Source organism: Mytilus californianus, unplaced genomic scaffold, assembly GCF_021869535.1.
Source record: "Mytilus californianus isolate M0D057914Y unplaced genomic scaffold, xbMytCali1.0.p SCAF_3, whole genome shotgun sequence".
Lineage (NCBI taxonomy): Eukaryota > Metazoa > Mollusca > Bivalvia > Mytilida > Mytilidae > Mytilus > Mytilus californianus.
In genome coordinates, this window is record NW_026262679.1 from 91,149,110 (window position 1) to 91,169,614 (window position 20,505).

At 33.8% G+C, this 20,505-nt stretch overlaps 1 protein-coding gene across 2 annotated transcripts in view; it reads right to left on the reverse strand.

Moving 5' to 3' along the window:
* Positions 1-1,871: 1,871 nt before the first annotated feature.
* The window catches only part of LOC127735397 (uncharacterized), a 44,635-nt gene continuing 26,001 nt past the window's right edge, over positions 1,872-20,505 (reverse strand). For both annotated transcript variants that reach the window (XM_052245573.1, XM_052245572.1), the window contains exons 3-4: positions 12,933-14,815; positions 1,872-1,980 (exon numbers count right to left, since the gene is read on the reverse strand). In XM_052245573.1, coding sequence (XP_052101533.1) covers positions 1,963-1,980; positions 12,933-14,815 — 1,901 coding nt within the window. In that variant the 3' untranslated portion in view covers positions 1,872-1,962. The remainder of the gene's footprint in view (positions 1,981-12,932; positions 14,816-20,505) is intronic.

Here is a 20,505-nt window from a genome sequence, read left to right on the forward strand (position 1 = left end):
TTCAAATATTTTTATTTTTTTGAAAAAAAAGGGGGGGTTAATATGGAACAGCATAGTGTATTGCACAAAATGACAAAAAAAGGGGGGGTAAATTATTCATTTTTTGTTGTGGGGGGAGGGAGGGTCAATTCACAACAGCAAAGTGTATTGCACAAAAGCAAAAAATTGAATATAAATTCAAATCATATAACCAATTCTAAGTTCTTTGACTACAGTTATTCTGTCAGAAACCTTTTTTGTGTCAAATATTTAATTACAATCCAAATTCAGACCAGTATCAAGCGCGAATATTGCATCCATTTTTGCCCCAACTGTTGGACCTCTGCGGTCGTATCCAGCTGCAATCAGCGAAGCAATTTATTTTTTCTTCATAGGAATTTAATGTTTCCCTCCCTTTTTAGCTCACTGGGCGCATAGGGCCAGTGTGAGCTTTTGCCATTGCTTGGCATCCGTAGTCAGTTAACTTTTACAAAGATCATCTCCTTTGAAACTACTGGACAAAATTAAAACCATGTCTGATGACCCTGCCTGCCAACCAGTGATTGCCCTAAAATGAGGATTTTTACCATTTTTTCTTTTTTGCCTATTGTCTTGAAAACTATAATAGATGGAAACTTTTACAAGCAAATATGATCAGCAAGAAAAGATCTGCAAACAGCTCAGTTAACATGTAGATGAATTTGTCAGTTGTCTTTTTAGTCCCCTTGACTAGGGAGACTTAAGGTTTGCACTCCGTCCGTCTGTCTGTCCATCAGTCAGTCCGGCAAATCAGTTTTCCACACTTTTTTTCTTCGTACTTAAAGATATTGATTTGGTATTTGGTATATGGTTTTGTCATTACAAGTTACAGATCAAGTTCGAATTTTGTTCTGGTCTGATAATTTTGTGCAGAGTTATGGTCCTTGAATCTGAAAATTCACTCAAATAATCAGTTTTCCTCTTTTTTTGTGTCATGCTTAAAGATATTGATTTGATAATTGGTATATAGTTTTATGATGACAAGTTACAGATCAAATTCAAATTTTGTTCTGGTCTGATGATTTTGTGCAGAGTTATAGTCCTTGGACTCTGAAAATTCAATTAAATAATCAGTTTTCCACACTTTTTTTTGCATCCTGCTTGAAGATATTGACTTTTTATTTGTTATATAGTTTACACCATGACAAGTTAAAGTTCAATTTTGTTCCAGGACAATGAATTTTTAACTGGTAGGGGACTATGTATTACCATGCAATACTCTCAGAATGCTTGTTATAGGAGTTATTGCCCTTAAATGACGATTTTTAACACTTTATTGTGTTTTGGGCAAAAACTATAGAAGATAGAAACTATTAAAAGAAAAAATTATCAGCAATACAGGTTCAATAAAAAATATTTTTAGTCATGAATAATATTCTAGTCTAGAATGTTAGAGATTATTCATTGATTAAGATGCACATAGACCTAGGTGAGCGACAAAAGCTCTTTAGAGCCTCTAGTTAATAATATTATTACACAGCCTCAATAGTCTCATGGTAGCATGTTTGCCTCAAGTGTAGGAAGTTGTGGGTTCATACCCTGGCTCAGTCAAACCAAAGACTTTGAAATTGGAATTTGCTGCTTCTCTGCTAAGCACGCCGCATAAAGGAGTAAGAGCAAAGACTGGACGGTTTGGAATCAGAATAATGTGTCTGGGTAGGGTGACTTGTCTTCCTGTGGACTGTTACCCTTGGGAACTAGCACCTTAACTATCCGACTCGGCGTGTCATATCATGTTCTGGTCCTGAATATGTTTATGATTTGGCACAGGATGTTAAACTGTCATCCATCATCCTCATATCAATATTGTTAAAGCTTAGAAGTTGTCTTATGGCCAGACAAGTAGGCATTACTGACTCTGAATAAATATTTTATTTAGCCAAATCCAAACAGCAAAAATATAAAAGTCAAACTTTCATTTAAAAAATCCTAGATTCTTTACTGTTATTTCTTTTGTTCTTCCTGAAAAAGAGAAAAAATGTAAAAAAAATATACTAAATATAGATATATGTATTAAAATACCTTCTGGTTAAGAAATAAATTACATGCACATACTTTTGTTGATTCATTTGGCAACATTACAAGACATCTTTTTACTGACAGTGATATAGTTTTACTATAATCCTTTAGAACAAAAAATATACCACATCTAAAGCTAATGGAATACACATAGTGAATGATATACACTTCAAAGCACCTAACATCACCCACTTTAAATTTTATTGTTTATGAAGTATTAATAATTGGTAATTGCACTTTATTCTACCAATCTTTATTGTGTGTGCCCTGCTGCAAAGTGGAATGTCAAAGGATCCGAGATTTAGTTGAAAATTAGTGAGAATTGATTATTTTTAAAGAAAGTTATGCCCGATGAAAGTACAGGTGATTTTAAAAATTTCAATACATAGGCAGGGGAATATTGGCTTCTATCATCTTTCCCTGTTCCTATATCACCCTGCTCAGTCACTCTGTAATTCTTATATCACAGCTTTGACCCGTGAGAAGAACGTCACAATGCCTTAGAGAAGTTATCAGTGACACCGCACTCGTTTGACAAAAAAGTTTCACTTGTGGCTTGTGCCTGATATTTTATATCATTGTGCAGAAAACCCAATAATCGATACCTCGATAGCAATCTTGTTTTCAATTTTGTATTTACATTTTTGGCTGGTTAGGGTTTGTTGTTACTTGTTGTTATTGAATGGTTCCAAAGTTTTGTTGGTCTGGTTTGTCCTTCTTGATCTCTGTTTGGTTTTGATTTGTTTTTGTCTTTGTCATCCTCACAATCCATTTATTGGTTTTGAGTTGTATTTGTCATGTTGGTCCACTTGAATTCTGGATGGTTTACAAATGTGTTTAAAGTACTTAGCATTTCTGATGGATGTTGATATTATTTTCTATATCTTCTGGCTAATTTCTAAAGGGTTTTGGTTGTATCAGTTTTGTATTGTATGCTTGGTTTATTATTTGATTATGTGGTCCAAATCTTGAATGAACTGCAGTCATGATTTCTCAGCGCAATTCTCAGTATTGTTTCGGCCTTTGGGTCATTTATTGGTTTTGGTTGGTCATGGTCTTGTTTAGGATTTGGAATTTCTGATAAGTTTTCAAATGTCAATGTCTTGAATGTCTTCTGGATTTAAAATATTTGGTATCCCTTCTAGTTTTTTTTTTTTTTTTTTTTTTTTAGTTTTTTTTTCCTTCCAACAAGACTGCTTCAATAATCTCCTTGTTAAATAATGAAATATACAATTGATCCACGTGTAAAGGGAGGAGTCATTATCTGGCCCCTAAAAATTCTAAAATTCTTTCAAGATGGGTAATTTTATTGATAAATTAATTAAAAGGATAATATGGTCTTGACAATTCAGTGTAGACATTTCAGCTGTGATGTCACTTTAGGGTTCATAAATGTGTTGAAATTGTATGACATTTTGTATGAAAATACGCTTTTCGGTAAGGCTGTGCCATGTTTATTTCAAAGAAAATGAGACTAAATGTATTTTGACAGTTTTTGCTATAACGTAAAAAATACTATCAATTCAAATACATATATTTGACAGTCTGATGGAAACATTTTTAGCATTTTTTAGTGTTTATGAGTATAAAATACGTTTTTTACTATTTAAATGGAAATAAGCTCGTATCTTCTACTTATGATCAATTAAATATAAGAACTGAAGACAAAATTAAGGGTTTGAACCATGTTAATTCATACATTTGTACTTGCCTTGTTAAGAATGATATATTTTTTATTTCACCAAGATTTTAAAAATGCATGCTATGTGTACCAATTAGCCTTGGTTGAAATAAAAGCATATACATAAATCATAACCAATGTACTTCCAGCAGAGCCTACGTACAGATCTAACATTCTTATAATTCTACATATATTAAAAACTAATTTGGAAAGAACAATTATTTCTTGCTAAACCAGACATAAACAAATAGAAAAGCAACATGTTTCGTCAAGAATATAAATGTCTACGAGAAACCACCTTCACAGATGTTTAATGATCTTCTAGTACAGAGTAATACGAGTGATTGACAGGCAAATGGATATTACAGTAATACCAATGCATTCACTGTTTATACCCATCATGCTGTAAATTGTCTGCATTTTTAATGCAAAGTGAATTTTTAATGTGAAGCTATCGGATATCTGTTAATTACACACCCACTTCAGAATACTTCATTTGGAGTTGAACGTAATAACTTACTAATGTGGGACGCATATACATTTCAACGACTAGACTAAAAGAGTAATCCTAGTAAAACAAAGAAAAGCAAATAATAAATCAAAATGTTTTCATAAGCAACAGACAATAAAGAATACTTGAGTTGTACAAACTCACAAAACACAGGAATTATGATACGTACTCAGGGAACCGCAAGCATATCCCGTTTCGTATGCAGCATCCCTGTTGTAAAAATCATTACTTTAAGATATCTTTTAGAGCCAAAGTTTTTTATTTTCTTTGTTACTTTAGCGTCCCATTGCAAAGTCAATATCAATCTTTGTTTTGCGTCCGCTTACTGACTGGGTTTCGATGGTCTATTGTCAAAACCATTCTTTGTTTTGCGTCCGCTTTCTGACTGGGTTTCGATGGTCTATTGTCAAAACCATTCTTTGTTTTGCGTCCGCTTTCTGATTGTTTTAGATGGTCTTATATCAAAATCATTCTTTGTTTTGCGTCCGTTTTCTGGTAAAAATTTTTTGATGATCTAAATACTAAACCATTGTTTGTTTTGCGTCCGCTTTCTGATTGGTTTTTTATTGATTGATTGATTGTTGGTTGCTTAACGTCCAATGGCAAATATTTTGTGCATGTTCAGGACGAGAACAAGTTAAAAATAAATACAATAGGTAGGTCCGGTAATAGAGGTCAACTGGGTTGCAGGTCGGGAAAATTTGGACTGCCATGGGAAAATGAGGGTATATTGGATAGGGACAGAAATTTAGCCTTGCAACAGGCCACCTACGGACCCCTCAAAGAGTTGTTCGAAGGGTTCTTAACGTGTAGAGATCGTTACACTCTCTCTACACGAGGCATCGGATTTAATGTCTCCATTCTGACCGGACGTGGCTGCGTACTTGATACATCCCGCACAGCCAAACGGACGCCCCCACTTTAGCAAGGGTTTTACTGCCGGTCGGAAGAAGACCTATAGTGACCATATTTTTATTCCCGGGAGTCACCCTTGGGAATGATTGGTCTTTGATGTTCCAAAGTCAAAATCAGTATTTGTTTTGCTTCGTCTTTTTAATTGGTTTTTGATGGTCTAAAATCAAAATCATTAACTATTTTTGGCGTCCGCTTTTTGATGGTCTAAAATCAAAATCATTATATGTTTTGCGTCCGCCTTGTGGTTGGTTTTTGATGGTCTAAAGCCAAAATCATTCTTTGTTTTTCGTCCGCTTTCTGATTGGTGTTTGATGGTCTAAAGACGAATTCATTCTTTGTTTTGCGTCCGCTTTTTTATTGGTTTTTGATAGACTAAAGTCAAAAAACATTCTTTGGGACTTTGTTCGACATCCGCTTGCTACGGTTGGTTTTTTGATGGTCTGAGGTCAATATGAAACGCATGAAATATTCCAGAAAATCTTGTCTACAGAGTTATAATTTTGGGGAGTGTTTTGAAACTGTAACACCTTTTAATGTTTTCGAATTCCCTTTATTAATACTATGGCATTCATTCATTTGTGCTCGACTAAAAGTGAACCATTTTTAATTACAATAAAACTCTTCGAACAAGAAATTTCCAGCTGAAAAAGACTAAAAAGTCTACAGAAAACAAAAAAATATATAATAACTGATGGGAATAAGAATTTTCCAACAGCAGAAACATCACTTTAATAATAAATTAAATCATTTTCCCATATCCCTTTTAACTTCGGCCTCTTTCTCCCTAATTCAATTTTCTGCAGTGATGCAACAGTTGAATAGGATGTGTATTGTAATGTGATTTTTTAAGGTCTGGATATAACATGGTAATATCATTGCCCATTCGAATCCTTGTATATTGTATACAGATCGAAGTTTTGTCCATCTATTGTCTTCAGATGTATTTCTTATTTACCGATGCTTACAAAGTTGGTAAACAAGTCAACCAAAGCTTTTGGTCCGCACATGCAATTATATAGTACCTAAAAAAATGAATCAATTTGAAGCAGACAATGGAACTGCAGTCATGTGTATATATTCTCAATTATTATTTGGTTCAAAATTGAAACATGTTATACTGAAGTGTAGTGCTAGATAAAATTATTTGAGGTTAACTGGAGGCTTTAGGGGGCCTGAATCATGAACTTGTCAAAAATATGCCATTTTGATATCATTTTCACCTTTTTGAAATAAAAAAAAAATATTTTGAAGAAACAAATCAAAACTTTTCAGATATGCATAATTTATTAATCTTAATTCAGGACAGAGAATCTTCCAAACCCCTCCTCCGTATAAAATGAGTTTTTGCCCTTAAATATCGATTTGTAACTTAATTTCGCGTTTTTTTGCTATTATTTCAATTTTAGACAGGTGAGGGGTTCGGGCTCTTAGAAGGTTTTTATTTATTAAACCCAAGAAATTAATTTGCCCCCAAAAGATGAAAGATTTATTCATGAACTTATATACGCCGCTGACGACATTTATTATTGGGGACACATTCAGTTCCACTTGCTTATTAGTATAATAGAAATCAAAAGCTAGAAATCATAACGTCTTGCCTTACACTATACTTTATTTTGGCATTTTTGTAGATCTTGTATTGCTGATAATTTTTCAGTTTCTACCTTTGACTCTTTTTCATCACATATTTAGAGATAATAGATACTTGTTGGAAAAAAAAATTCAAAGGCAATTTGTATTAGACAGGGACTGCCAAGGGTTCGGTCTTGTTGGCGGTTCTTGTAGATCTTGTATTGGTGATCATTACATTTTAGTTGTTTACAGTTTCTACCTATGTACATGTTGTATTAATTATTTTTCGAGATAATAGACAAAAATTAAGGCGTCTTCTGATGGTTTCGGTCATATTGATTTTTTGTTGATAATTTTTGTAGTTTTCAGTTCCTACCTGCCTTTTATAGTTCACGAGATAATATGTTCAAACAATAATTCCTATAGGGAGTCTTCCAATGTTTATCGGACATCAAGTATTCTTGTAGATATTGTATTGCTGATCATTTGTGTTTACAGTTGCTACCTACATAGATATAGGAAGATGTGGTATGAATTCCAATGAGACAACTCTCCATCCAAGTTACAATTTATATATAAAAGTAAACCATTATAGGTCAAGGTACGGCCTTCAACACAGAGCATTGGCTCACACCGAACAGCAAGCTATTAAGGGCCCCAAAAAATTACTAGTGTAAAACCATTCAAACGGAAAAACTAACGGTCTAATCGATATAAAAACGAGAAACGAGAAACACATAAGAACTACATAAACAGACGACAACTACTGTAATCAGATTATCTATTATAGTTTTCAAGATAATAGGCAAAAACTACTATCTTTTTTTTTTTTTTACTATTGGTATATATATGATGTTGTTTAATATATATTTTATGAAGCTTGCATTGTATATTGTTGTTTTGTTTGCCTTCAACCCGTCGGGATATAAATGTGAATTTCTTGATAACTTAAATTAAATAACGCTTTTGGTGCAAATTGAAAGGAGGTAGTTTTTGGCATGTTGTAGCATTTTCGCCCATGTCAGATTTTCTCTTATCTATTTTTCAAAATATTAGACAATAAATACATTTTACCCTTATGTGTTTTATTTTAATTCATGTCGGCCAGGTTGGTTGATGGCAGGAACAAAAAACACAAACTTTATGTCACACACACTAAGGATCATTCAGTCAAAGTTCTGCTGAAATAAGTACAATGGTTTCGGGGAGGTAGATTTATGTAAAAGTTTATGACGACGATAACGCAAGTGATGGCAATAGCTCACTTGGCCATTTGAGCATTTTTCCCTTCTGAAACAATTTTTTTTTCTCAAGAAATTTTGAATCAAACTATTTATTTAAAAAAAACATGCCCCCTCCGATCTCCCCCATCAAAGATGAGTGGTCGATGCCTACGGAGTCTGCTCTGTCAACGTGAGTTCTGTTGAATTTATTACAAAGTGTTCAGATTTGATAATACTTCACAAAAGGTATGAACACTGGTGTTGATTTCATCATAACTTTTTTCAAAGTCGAGTATCCCCAATCTGAACTGAAATCTTTAAAGCTGTATAACTATAAATGTTGTTATAGAACCATGATTCAATATTATCAAAAGTCAACTTGGTCAATGGTTAATCTGCATCTTCTGTGAAATACCAAGGATGCAGGCAATGCCTAAATTAACTTTTATCTTGGAAAAGAAAATACAGGAAGGTAGAAAAATGATTGATTGATTGTTGGCTGCTTAACGTCCAGTGTAAATATTTCATGCATATTCAGGACGAGAACAAATTAACAATAAATACATTAGGTAAGTCTCGTAATTGAGGCCGTCCGTGATAAGGTCGGTGAAATTTCGACTGCCACTTGAAAATGAGGGTATATTGGATAGGAACAGAAACAGGCCACCTATACGGACCCCTCAAATAGTTGTTGCAAGGGTTCTTAACGTACAAAGAGCTTGGCCCTCTCTCTCTCTACACGAGGCATCGGATTTTAAGTCCCCATTCTGACAGCACGTGGCTGCGTACTTGATACATCCCGCACAGCCAAACGGACGCCCCACTTTGGAGAGGGTGTTACTGCCGGTCGGAAGAAGATCAAAGTGACCATTTTTTTATTTCCCAGTCACCCTTGGCAGACAAAAAGGTCAAAGTAAAAGTGGCCGACTGTTGATAGATAACCCAGCAACAGCAACAGCACAAACACCTAATTGACACCTTGAATTTAATATGCGGTCTTCAACATATTTTGTACAATATCAAGCTTAACATGCGCGTAAGTATATTGTCAATCCAGAGTGTATGTATTTATAGTATAACACTAGTTCTGATGATCATGTTTCATGCTATTTATGAAATATCTTTAATACGTCAAAATATAGAACTTTCAAATGATGCGCCAAGTTATGCAACAACTCGCAACAACAATGATATCTACCAGAAACAAGCTTGATTGAAATTTAATGGTCTGGTGGTATAGATCAATGTACAAGATTGACGTGCATATAAAAACGGGAACATAATGGGATTAATCTTGTTTTTAAAGTTGCTGCAAAATTGTTCTGCTGCTTTGCATTTCTTTTGGAAAAAACTCTAACGAGAATATTTTAATACTGAAAATAGCAAGGAATGTCAGAATATTATGGTTTCCGGGTCGTTTATAGAAAAAGAATAAAAGGTCATATAAAATAAAACATTGAGACTGCAGAAACGTCGAATAATTTTTATAATATTCAAAATAATATTCAAAAAATATGCCAGTTTAATATTTAGTTTGTTCATTTCATATCAAAACATTTTTTTTTCTGGAAATCACGCAACTTTAGTATAAAAAAAATTGGAACCGAAATGGTAAACAGCTGGACAATCGTTCCAATGAATCAATACAAAAAAGTTTCATATATTTTTCAACTTCCTTAAAAGGTTTTTCGATGTGCTTGTAATGATTTTATGTCACTAGCAAACTATTATTTCTTTTCCAAAATCAAAATGTAACGTACGGTTGTCTCATTTACAATATAAAAAACTTGTCTCTGAAAAAAAAGTTACCGATATAAAGTATGTACATTGTTTTTGTCTGTAAAAAAAAAATTATCCATATACTTTATATAGATAACTTTTTTCTAGGACAAGTGCCTGTGCTGATTTACCAATTGTTTGGTGCTAGTACTATTTTTCAAATCATCTTCCTACATCTACTAATTTTTCATTTTAGCTTACAACTCGCGCGTATCTAATATAATTCATTCATTTACTTGTTATGACTTCGTCCTGGCAATGAAATCTACATATGATGAATCATTTTCACGAAAGAAGAAAAATTGTCAATAAATATGGATAATGATTTCTAAATGGAGCATTTCGTTATCACCTCGTCGTAATCTGTAATTTAAAGTCAACAAGATGAAAATTCAATTTACATTCTTCAATTTGAAATCTTCACATTTAGTTTGCTTCATCTGTCAGCTTGATTAACTGTTTAGCTTACTCCGGGATTAGCTTGATTGATAGGAACCGAGCCTCTCATAATTGAGCCATGCCATCACTGTTCATTGAAAAGTTTACAAACTGTTGGATAATGATTTATCCAGATACAGATATACATATAATGATAGAGTTTCGGTCTACTTTGATGGTATTAAGCAATTTAACTCGTGTTTATTTGCACCAGACTCGTGTTTTATTACAGATTAAAGATCGCTAAAACACAACCACGGCAAAAAGAAGAAACAGAAAGCAAACAATCCATACAAAAACTAAAATTTACAAAATCTAGCGCTTAACTAGGTAATTTCCAGTTGAACTCTCAAGTTAAGGTCACACATAACTGAGTGAAAAATTATGACAAACAATTAAAAAAAAAGTAAGTGCCGAGACACGATATATGGACAGATACGAGACATAAAATGTTCAGAGGTCACGAGAATTTATTGCCTAATGACAATACATGTAACTATACTCAGCCCAGTTACATTATGAACAAGTGTCTGTCAGTAGCTGCTTACTGTATATCACAAAAGTAGAGTCAAACTATTAAGTATTGTATCAGCTTTGAAATATGAGCTTATAACATACAAGAAAACCTTTGTTTTCCTGTTGGTATAGCCTTAATTTCAACCTAAATATAAAATAGGAACAAGGCAAGAGTGACAAAACCTAACATTGTATGAAGAAATACATGTAATGTATGGATATTGGAAAGGATTGAGTTCATCTTTCGTTTTTAGTGTTTCAGTCTTCCTCCTCAACATAGTTAAATAAGCCGACATGAAAACTATATCACATTACAGCAATTCTAGAGATTCCAACTATGAGCTAAAAAATATTTATCTTCGTCATTTGAACTCTGGTGGATAATTGTCTCATTGGCAATCATACCACATCTCCTTATTTTAAAATTGTGGTCTTTAAAAAATCTTGTTCCATATTGGCATAATATCTCCAAGTTGAACCACCCAAAGGGTTACTGGGGAATAGAAATATGGTAATTTTTGGTCTTCTTTCGACCGGCAGTAAAACCCTTCCCGAGTGGGGCGTCTGTTTGGCTGTGCGGTATATATAAGTATGCAGGCACGTCCGATGAGAATGGGGACGTTAAATCCGATGCCTCGTGTAGTGAGAGTGCCATGCCTTTGCACGTTTTCTATTACAGAATTTACTATGTCTGAGCTATTTCACTGCATTTTTTTTTAGTTTTCGTTATTTTTTTTCGTTTAAAAATCTTCTTTAAAGTTCTACATACACCGCGGTGAGATCATTTTGTCATAAAAACATTCGAAAATTGTCTGCAGTGTATATAAAACAAAGATTTTAGTACTGTTTACTGTCTTTAGTGGTACAACATGCATGACGAAATCTATTATATTGGCACTTAAGTTAGAAAACGATGCTGAATTAATATTGGTCTTGGCTACAATGGTATCTCGTTAGTAAGGTATTGTCAACTCTGAGTTAAAGAAACCAATTGGAACTACCAATTACTTACAAATTAATGTTGAGGCGTTTCATTTCATTTCCTTTTCTTTTTTTTAATCTATAAAAACCGCAATTATACAATCGACTTTTTGTAATTATTAAGATAAGTATTCCAAATTAAAGCAGTCCTGATTTCTTATACTTTCAATTTCATTTATGATGCGACCAGATAACAAAAACTTGTGTCGTTCTTTTTTTTTAATAATATATTTACTGTCAAAGACTTTGACTTATAAACAACATCAACAAGTCGTGTCCAGTGTAGATTATGCTGATATTACTTGCTTTGACATGAAACTCAGGTCAAAGATTTGGTTTAGCATAAAAACACAACACACAAGTTCATTTATAGCTTGAAGTTGGCTGGTGACTGACTCTAATGTTTTCATCGTTTATAGAGAGCCTAATATCGTCTACCCTTGATATTTAGAACTCTTTCACCTTTTATTTTCAGAAAGAAGGTTTTTTTAAAGTTGCCTATCAAAATCACAATAGTATCTTAAATCTGTGTTCTTCGTCCGATCGTTACGAACATAGGACCCTTCATATACTACATCATAAAAAAAAACAAAAATAAAACAAAAAACAAAAATATGATAGACAAGCAACGAACGACAACCATCCGACTTGAGACAGGCATTTATTTAGAATGATGTGGTGTGGTGGCACAAGTGTCACCATAAGAAAAAACTGTAAAAATCAGTTGAGAAGGGTTAGACTTATCAGAGCGTAAAACGGAAAAGTATATAACATATATACAACTTATAACATATGAGGTATTTCTTTGTGATTACGAGAACTTGATATACGATATTGCTATTTTTGCGTAATAATTTCAAAGAAAATTGTGTCCATCATATATACATGTAAACAAGTACATGATGATTTCCTCGCACTTTTTAATCTAACGAAAAGGAAAATGTTTATAAAATCATACACGTATTCGGAAAGAATTAATGGAAACACATTAATTTGGAAATGTATACGTAAATATGCATGTGTTTACATATTATTTCGATGCAAGATTTTGATTGATGGTTTCCTTATGTGCTGATTATGTAATGAACAACACACATTTCTATAGATTACTCAACAAATAACTTTGCCAAAATACACAAATTTCACACTTTTAATAGCATGCAGCGTAATGTAGTATAGCATGCATATAGTAATAAATAAAACAGTACTTATTTTTTGGCAAAATGATTCAGAAACCATCATGCAAGAAAACAGTCATGCGTATCAATAAAAGTCATACTTGACTGTACAAAGTCGTCTGCTCCGATGAGTCGTTCGATGAGTTGTCCTGTGATGACGTTTGTGAATAGTTAGCCGAATCTCTTCGGATATTTTCTTGCTTTCTTGGTACAAATTTTATCGGACGTGGGTAAACTTGACCTCTGTTTTCATTCGGCACTATATCTGGTTTCTCACTCCTTGTGAAAAAATCGTTATTTTGTTTTTGTATTTGCTTGTCCTCATTTGAAATAAGTTCACCCTTTTTGGCTTTTTGTAAATTTTTGTTGTTGGCCAGTTCTTCTGCTATATTGTTTTTAGTAGTTTCTGGGTCTGAATTTCGGTTACATTTATTTACAAGATTCTTATTCAATATTTTTTCGGGCGTCTGTTCGCGCGAATTTTTAGGACCACTATGTCGAAGTATCACTTTTTCAGGTGTTGACCCTTGTGGAGTTCTAGGACGTCTCTCGGGCCTATTGCGGTTAGGCGATAAATAGTCAACTTCAATTTCACATTTTTCGCCGTCATCTGCGGAAGTTTCTCTATGATTTTGTGTGATTTCTTTTATATTTGCTATATAATCTGCGAGTTCATGATTAAACTGCTTATCAGTTGCACCATTTTGACGCGGTACTGAATTACAGTTATGTCTATTATTCCGCAAACGTTTAGCATCTGGATCCGAGCTCCTACGTACATACTTATTTCTGCTGCCAGAATGTATATCTGCAGTTACATTCATTCGTAAGTCTTCCGACATGGGAGATTTACTGCGCTGTGTTTCGTTCAGCGCGTCAGTGCTTAACGAACCCCTTACATTTTCGTGAAATGTAACACGTTGGCCGCCACTACGTCTATTACGACTCCGTCGTAAAATTACGTCATTTTGGTCCATGTGTTCGTCATATTCTCTCAAAGGTGGAAGACTTATTCCAAACTTCTCGTCTTCGGTTGACGGAGCAGTTTCTCCTTCATCAAAACCACTTTCACTTGGAGTTATATCCATACTTTGGATCGAACCGGGACGTTTTGGCTTTACCATTGGTAGTGTAAGATCCTTTATGTCAATGGAGGCTATTGAAATGGACGGCGTTCGTGTTAGATTGTTACTTTTTATCACAAAAATAGGCTGTCCAACATTGGCGTAATCTAAAATTCTAAAAAGCCAGGTTTCTTTGATCGTGAAGATAGTCCATAAAAATATCCAGAACACTAAATAGCAAACTTCTATAATAACAACTGTTAACACTAAGGTGTCTTTCGATGCTCGATAAACCGATATCAAGTCATATAAAATTGGGCCTTTGAAAATGGCCGACAACACAAGAGTGATCATGGCAAATGTGTGAGCAATATGACCATTACACGGGCCCCTGTCTTTTAAAATTTTTCGAGTATAAATTTGTGGATTATGCCTTCTGTCAACTAATTTGTATTTGTCGTAATATTTGTTAAATCCGTACTCAAAAACGGCAAATGATGACAAAATTAAAACAATTCCGGAAACTATGAAGAGAAAAATGACACTTCCGCAACCCAGATTAAGATTTATATTTCCATATAAATTCGTATTTAGAGCTATTTTGTACAGAATAGAAAATCCACTATACGAAAATATTGAATTCACACTCATGAATAATAGCTGAAAAACGAACACAATCGAAAGATATTTATTGGTATACCAAAATACGGAGGCATACCTGATGGCATACGTCGATAATGATGCTAGGAAGTATACGAACGCTGCAGACGGTCGGTATCCGCCATTGTTTGAGGTAGTATACAATGGATGAATTGTTAAGTTTATGCTTGCAGGGGTGGCGTTAAGTCGAACTACATGATCAGTGAGTAATGGTCTGTCCTTTGAATACAAAAAGTCGACATCACTTGACCACACAGCATCTGAAATAAAACGATATAGTAAGATTACTGAATTAATTTTGTTTCATTTTATTGATTGATTGATTGTTTGCTGATAATACAGGGGCAAATGTTTCATGAATTTCGTAACGATCTATTAAATGAAAGCACATAAAAACATTAATTAACAATGAAAATGTCTATTCGTGTGCTTAAATTTAGTTAAAGAACAGAAACGAAAAATTCGGCAATTTTTCCATTTGTAAACTGGCATAACTCTAGAACAGTGAGAGTGACACCACCAATATTCAAACTTGATCTGTATTTTGTGGTAATAAGCATTGTGTATAAGTTTCATAACATTTGGTTAAGGCATCCTAAAGTTAGAGAACTGAAATGAAAAATTCAACAACTTTTATGTTTATAAAGGGGCACAACCCAAGAATGATAAAAGTGACGCCACCCAATTACAAACTTGATCTGTATCATGTGGTAATAAGCATTGTGTATAAGTTTCATAACATTTGGTTGAGGCAAACTAAAGTTGGAGAACGGAAACGAAAAATTCAGGAATTTTTCCATTTGTAAAGGGGCATAGCTCTAGAACGGGTATAGTGACGCCACCAAAATTCAAACTTGATCTGTGTTTTGTGGTTATAAGCATTGTGTATAAGTTTCATAACATTTGGTTGAGGCAAACTAAAGTAAGAGAACGGAAACGAAAAATTCGGCAACTTTTCCATTTGTAATGGGGCATAGCTCTAGAACGGGTATAGTGACGCCACCAAAATTCGAACTAGATCTGTGTTTTGTGGTTATAAGCATTGTGTATAAGTTTCATAACATTTGGTTGAGGCAAACTAAAGTTAGAGAACGGAAACGAAAAATTCGGCAACTTTTCCATTTGTAAAGGGGCATAACTCTAGAATGGTTAAAGTGCCGCCACCAAAATTCAAACTTGATCTGTGTTTTGTGGTAATAAGCATTGTGTATAAGTTTCATAACATTTGGTTGTGGCAAACTAAAGTAAGAGAACGGAAACCAACTTTGGGACGTACGTACGGACGGACGTACGGACGTACAGACGGACAAGGGTAAAACTTAATGCCCCCTCCGCTACGGCGGGGGCATAAAAAACAAAGGATTAACTATATTTGAATTGTATGTTCATCTTGGCTTACCAGCTCTTTAACCTTTATGTAACTTTTGGTTTTTCAAATAGTTCCAGCTAGGGCATCACTGAAGAGACATTTATTGTTGAAATGGTGCAATGCAATTGGTACTGTTAATGTTATTCTAAATACTGCTTTAATGTATGTGGTTGGCTTTAATTCAGTAATGTTGGAATTTGGCATTCTTGTCCAAATGTCTGTCTTGTAATTCCAGACATTACGTGGACAGACGTCTGGAATTGTCATGCCTGCTCAAACTGATATGCAAACAATGAATAAAGTGCATCAAAATTGCATGTTTATCGCCAGAATAGTTACGTAAATTAACATATAATTTAAGCAATTCTATGAATGCGCCAAAATATAATTGTAGACAAAACATAATGTGACATTTGTACAACTGTCATTTAATGAGACATTGAATGATTAAGAACTAGAATCTGATATAGCATTTCAAATATTATTCTATTTCACAAGAGGCGTTAAACTGTGTACAGTTATCGGTTGAATGTAAAATCTGTATATCCAAAAGACTCCCATTTGTCCTTATAATTCTTTTATATACAATAACGATTCATAACTTTTATTTTCAGGGCTAAAATAATAATTATAATAACTGGGAAAATTAAGTTAATTTTATATACGTATATTTTTTTTTATTTTGACTAATTATTTCGATTGAATAGACAGGAAGTAAGATACCCATGTAACAATGTATGTTGCATCATTGATCTAGGGTTTAGAGAAGGAGTTTAATGATGAAATGCAACATGCTTGGTTTCCCAATTCGTTAAAGCCCGATCTCGTATATATATCTTATATTTGTAACGTCTGGTTGGCAAATGGATATATATTAATCAGTGGCTAAAATTTTCATTTGAGGATTACTGGTGGAATAAAACGTGATTAATGAAGGGAATCTTCTTAAGAGAACTTTTACACTATATTGATATATCTATTCAATCTTAATAGATTTCCTCGCAGACAGATTGTTTGTATCCTTATATATCTTTTCCCTACGTAACTATACTTATAAATAAGAAGATGCATGTGGTATGAGTGCCAATGAGACAACTCTCCATCTAAGACACAATGTATAAAAAAGTAAACAATTATAGGTCAAAGTACGGCCTTCAACACGGAGCCTTGACTCATACCGAACAGCAAGCTATAAATGGCCCCGAAATGATTAGTGTAAAACAACTCAAACAGGGAAACCAACGGTCTAATCTATAAGAGAAACGAGAAACACAACAAACGACAACCACTGAATGACAGGCTCCTGACTTAGGTCAGGTGCATACAAGTGCATCGGGATTAAACGTTTTAACAGGCGCCAACCTTCACCCTAACCTGAAACAGAAGTGTAACATTACAACATAAAAAGACACACTATTTGTATGGTTATAATTTGTTATCTTCCCTCTTGAATAGTCTGCAGCAAAATATCCGCTATTCTAATATAAAAATGAGAAGATGTGCATGGTATGATTGCCAATGAGACAACTATCCACCAGAGTTCAAATGACGAGGATGTAAGCAATTATATAGGTCACCGTACGGCCTTCAACAATGAGTAAATCCCATACCGTATAGTTCGCTATAAAAGGCCCCGACATGAAAAAATGTGAAACAATTCAAACGAGAAAACCAACTGCCTAATTTATAACAAATCAATTTACGAAAAACAGAAATGAAAGAGGAAACGGGAACTACATGCAAGTGTTTATCTAAAATAAAGTAGCTGTTCGACCAATATGTTCTTAATTTCAAGGCAAATGACATGTCAAAAGTTGGCAGTAGATGATTAAAATGGTGTATGTCATAAAAATACATAATTAAGGTTCATGATATGTCTTCAACTTAGAATTCTGCACCACCCCAAAATCTGGAGTGATCACATAAATCCAGCATGGCTGAATAAAAAATGTGGCGGGGTTAAACATGTGTGTGAGCGCTCAACTCTCCCCTGTCTTCTCGTGGCAATATGACCTACCTTGATATTGATGCTATGTTTGGGTTTTTTTTATCGATTGGTCAAAAGATATATCGAGGTCATAAACATAAATAAATATGAGATGAAAAGTGTGTGGGATTGGACACAAAAGGGGGAAATATACGGAGCGTTGGGAAAGGTTGGATAACTAAGCCCAGCATGGATCGGCCCTAGTGATTCAACAATTGACGGAGGACGGCTAAAAAGTCTTAGCGGTGAATTGAGGGACTTTAATACGTAGATTTAGATTGGATATAAAGCATAGTTTTCTACAGACAAAACGAACGTTGTAGAATTGGAATTATGTCAAGAAAACTACTATCAAATCTATACAAAACCGCTTAAAAACTTGTAAGAGACAAGATTTATCAAATAGAGATTCTAATGATTGACTGATACACCAATTTTGAATCCATTAATGATTTTATCATAATTCTATATACTTTTAGAATGCACTATACATAAATTTTATATACTTTTAGAATGCACTATACATAAATTTTATATACTTTTAGAATGCACTATACATAAATTTTATATACTTTTAGAATGCACTATACATAAATTTTATATACTTTTAGAATGCACTATACATAGCAATTTTAAAATAAATTTTCCTCGATAAGCATTTTAAATATAAAGATTTAAATCTATCCATTTTTAAATGACTCTATCCCCCATGCCTACTTGTAGCAGTATACACATTTCGTTGCTTTGACGTTTCATTTACATAGCCGTATGTTTGTGGAAGAGTCGGTGTATTTGGAAACACACGCAACATACTTCACATCTACTTTTATTCGCATAACATACTGAATAGTAATTAATAAAACAAAACTTATTATGTAACCCTTTCTGGATCATGTCCAAACATAAAAAAAACAATATAATTTTACTTCATTATATTATAAAAATGAGTTTCGTAAGTATCACGAATAGTGGGCGTAGTTCAGCGTAATATGCAATTTGCGACTAATTGTTTCACGCAAAAAAGATAAATTGCAAAGAATTCCTTATTTTTATTTATGAGTTGGCATAATATGCAGTAGATGTGGTGAATGATCTAAAAGCGATGAAAATTCCCTGGAACAGACCAGTGGTGAAGGTCAAATGCGTCAGAAGAACGAAGAAAATGTACTGAAAACATAAACTTATATTCATAATAGTTTTTCGTGTTGTTTGGTTGCTGTCTCATTGTCGTATCCCAAATCTCTTTTTATTCATAACCAAAGACGTTTCAGGCAAAACTAAAGGAAAACGTTTATTGATTTTAGTTCCAAAATAGTGAATTTTCCATCACATCCTATATGATTTGTTTTCTTGTCATGAGACTACACTGACTGTTTAGTGACTTCCTGACAGATCACATTCATTGTCATATAACTTGACTTGTCGACCTGGATTATTTTCAGGCTTTAAACTGGTACCATTACTACAACAGTTTCGAATTGCTCGATCGTTATAGGATGAGTGTACCAGACTTTTCTCAAAGTGCTTTAATTTTTGCGTCTTATTGTCGCATTATACACACTAGCTGTAGGCTTTGGCCAACTGGACAGTTGTTGTCGCATTCTTAGCAGATCCGTTACTTCGTAAACGCGATAAATATATTATAATATAAATAATGTATGTACCTACCACCGTCATGAATGCTTGAAATAAGGTCTGACAGAACGCATATTTTAATAATTCTAATGGAGCTACAAAATAATGCTTTAAAGTTTTTAAAGGGACCAATCATCTGTCTTAAAACACGCACTGCCTAGAACATGTTAGAAAGCAACAACTTTCACAATTTATACAATTTATACAAAATGTAAATTGTTATGGTCTTCAAAAGATGCATCTTGTCAATAACAGCTGTTCCAGCACCAGGTATCCGTCCAAAATACCTGTTTATCAATTAACCTTACAACCTGGTTATCAAAACAAAGTTGCTAAGATCAACACAAACTACATCTGATTAATATAAACAAATCTAATGTAATCACAAACAATATCATCTACAGCTGACCTCAGGTGTGCAAATAGTAATGCCCACTTTATGCAATAATCCTCCTCCATGGAACGTTCAATTGTTTAGTCTGGTAATTAAGCCACATATTTAACTCAAGAGGAGATCAAAAGGAGATCTGGTCAGTGGAGAGGGTGTCAAGTAGTTTTTTCTTTAGCAATAATCTCAATTTGGAGAGGGTATCAAGTAGTTTGTTTTTAAACATTAAATCTCAATTGATCTATATATTTTTGTAATAGCTTTGAGTGAAACTCTTAATTCTAGTTATAGCATTCAACGATACCAGTTTTACTGTAACAGATGCGCAATTAATATATGTTCAGTGATGTTCGAGGCAAACAGAATATTTGGTAAATCCAAAAATAATATAGAAATATTTAAGAGCTGATATAGCCGAAAAAAGACCAAAAGTATAACCAAACTCGGACGGGGAATCGAAGCTTTGCATGAGGGAGCTGCGTTCCTTTATTTTTTAATGATTTCCTAACTTTTATACCAGAAAATTTCAATAAGACAATAAACATAATTTTCTTCATGACAGTACCAAAGT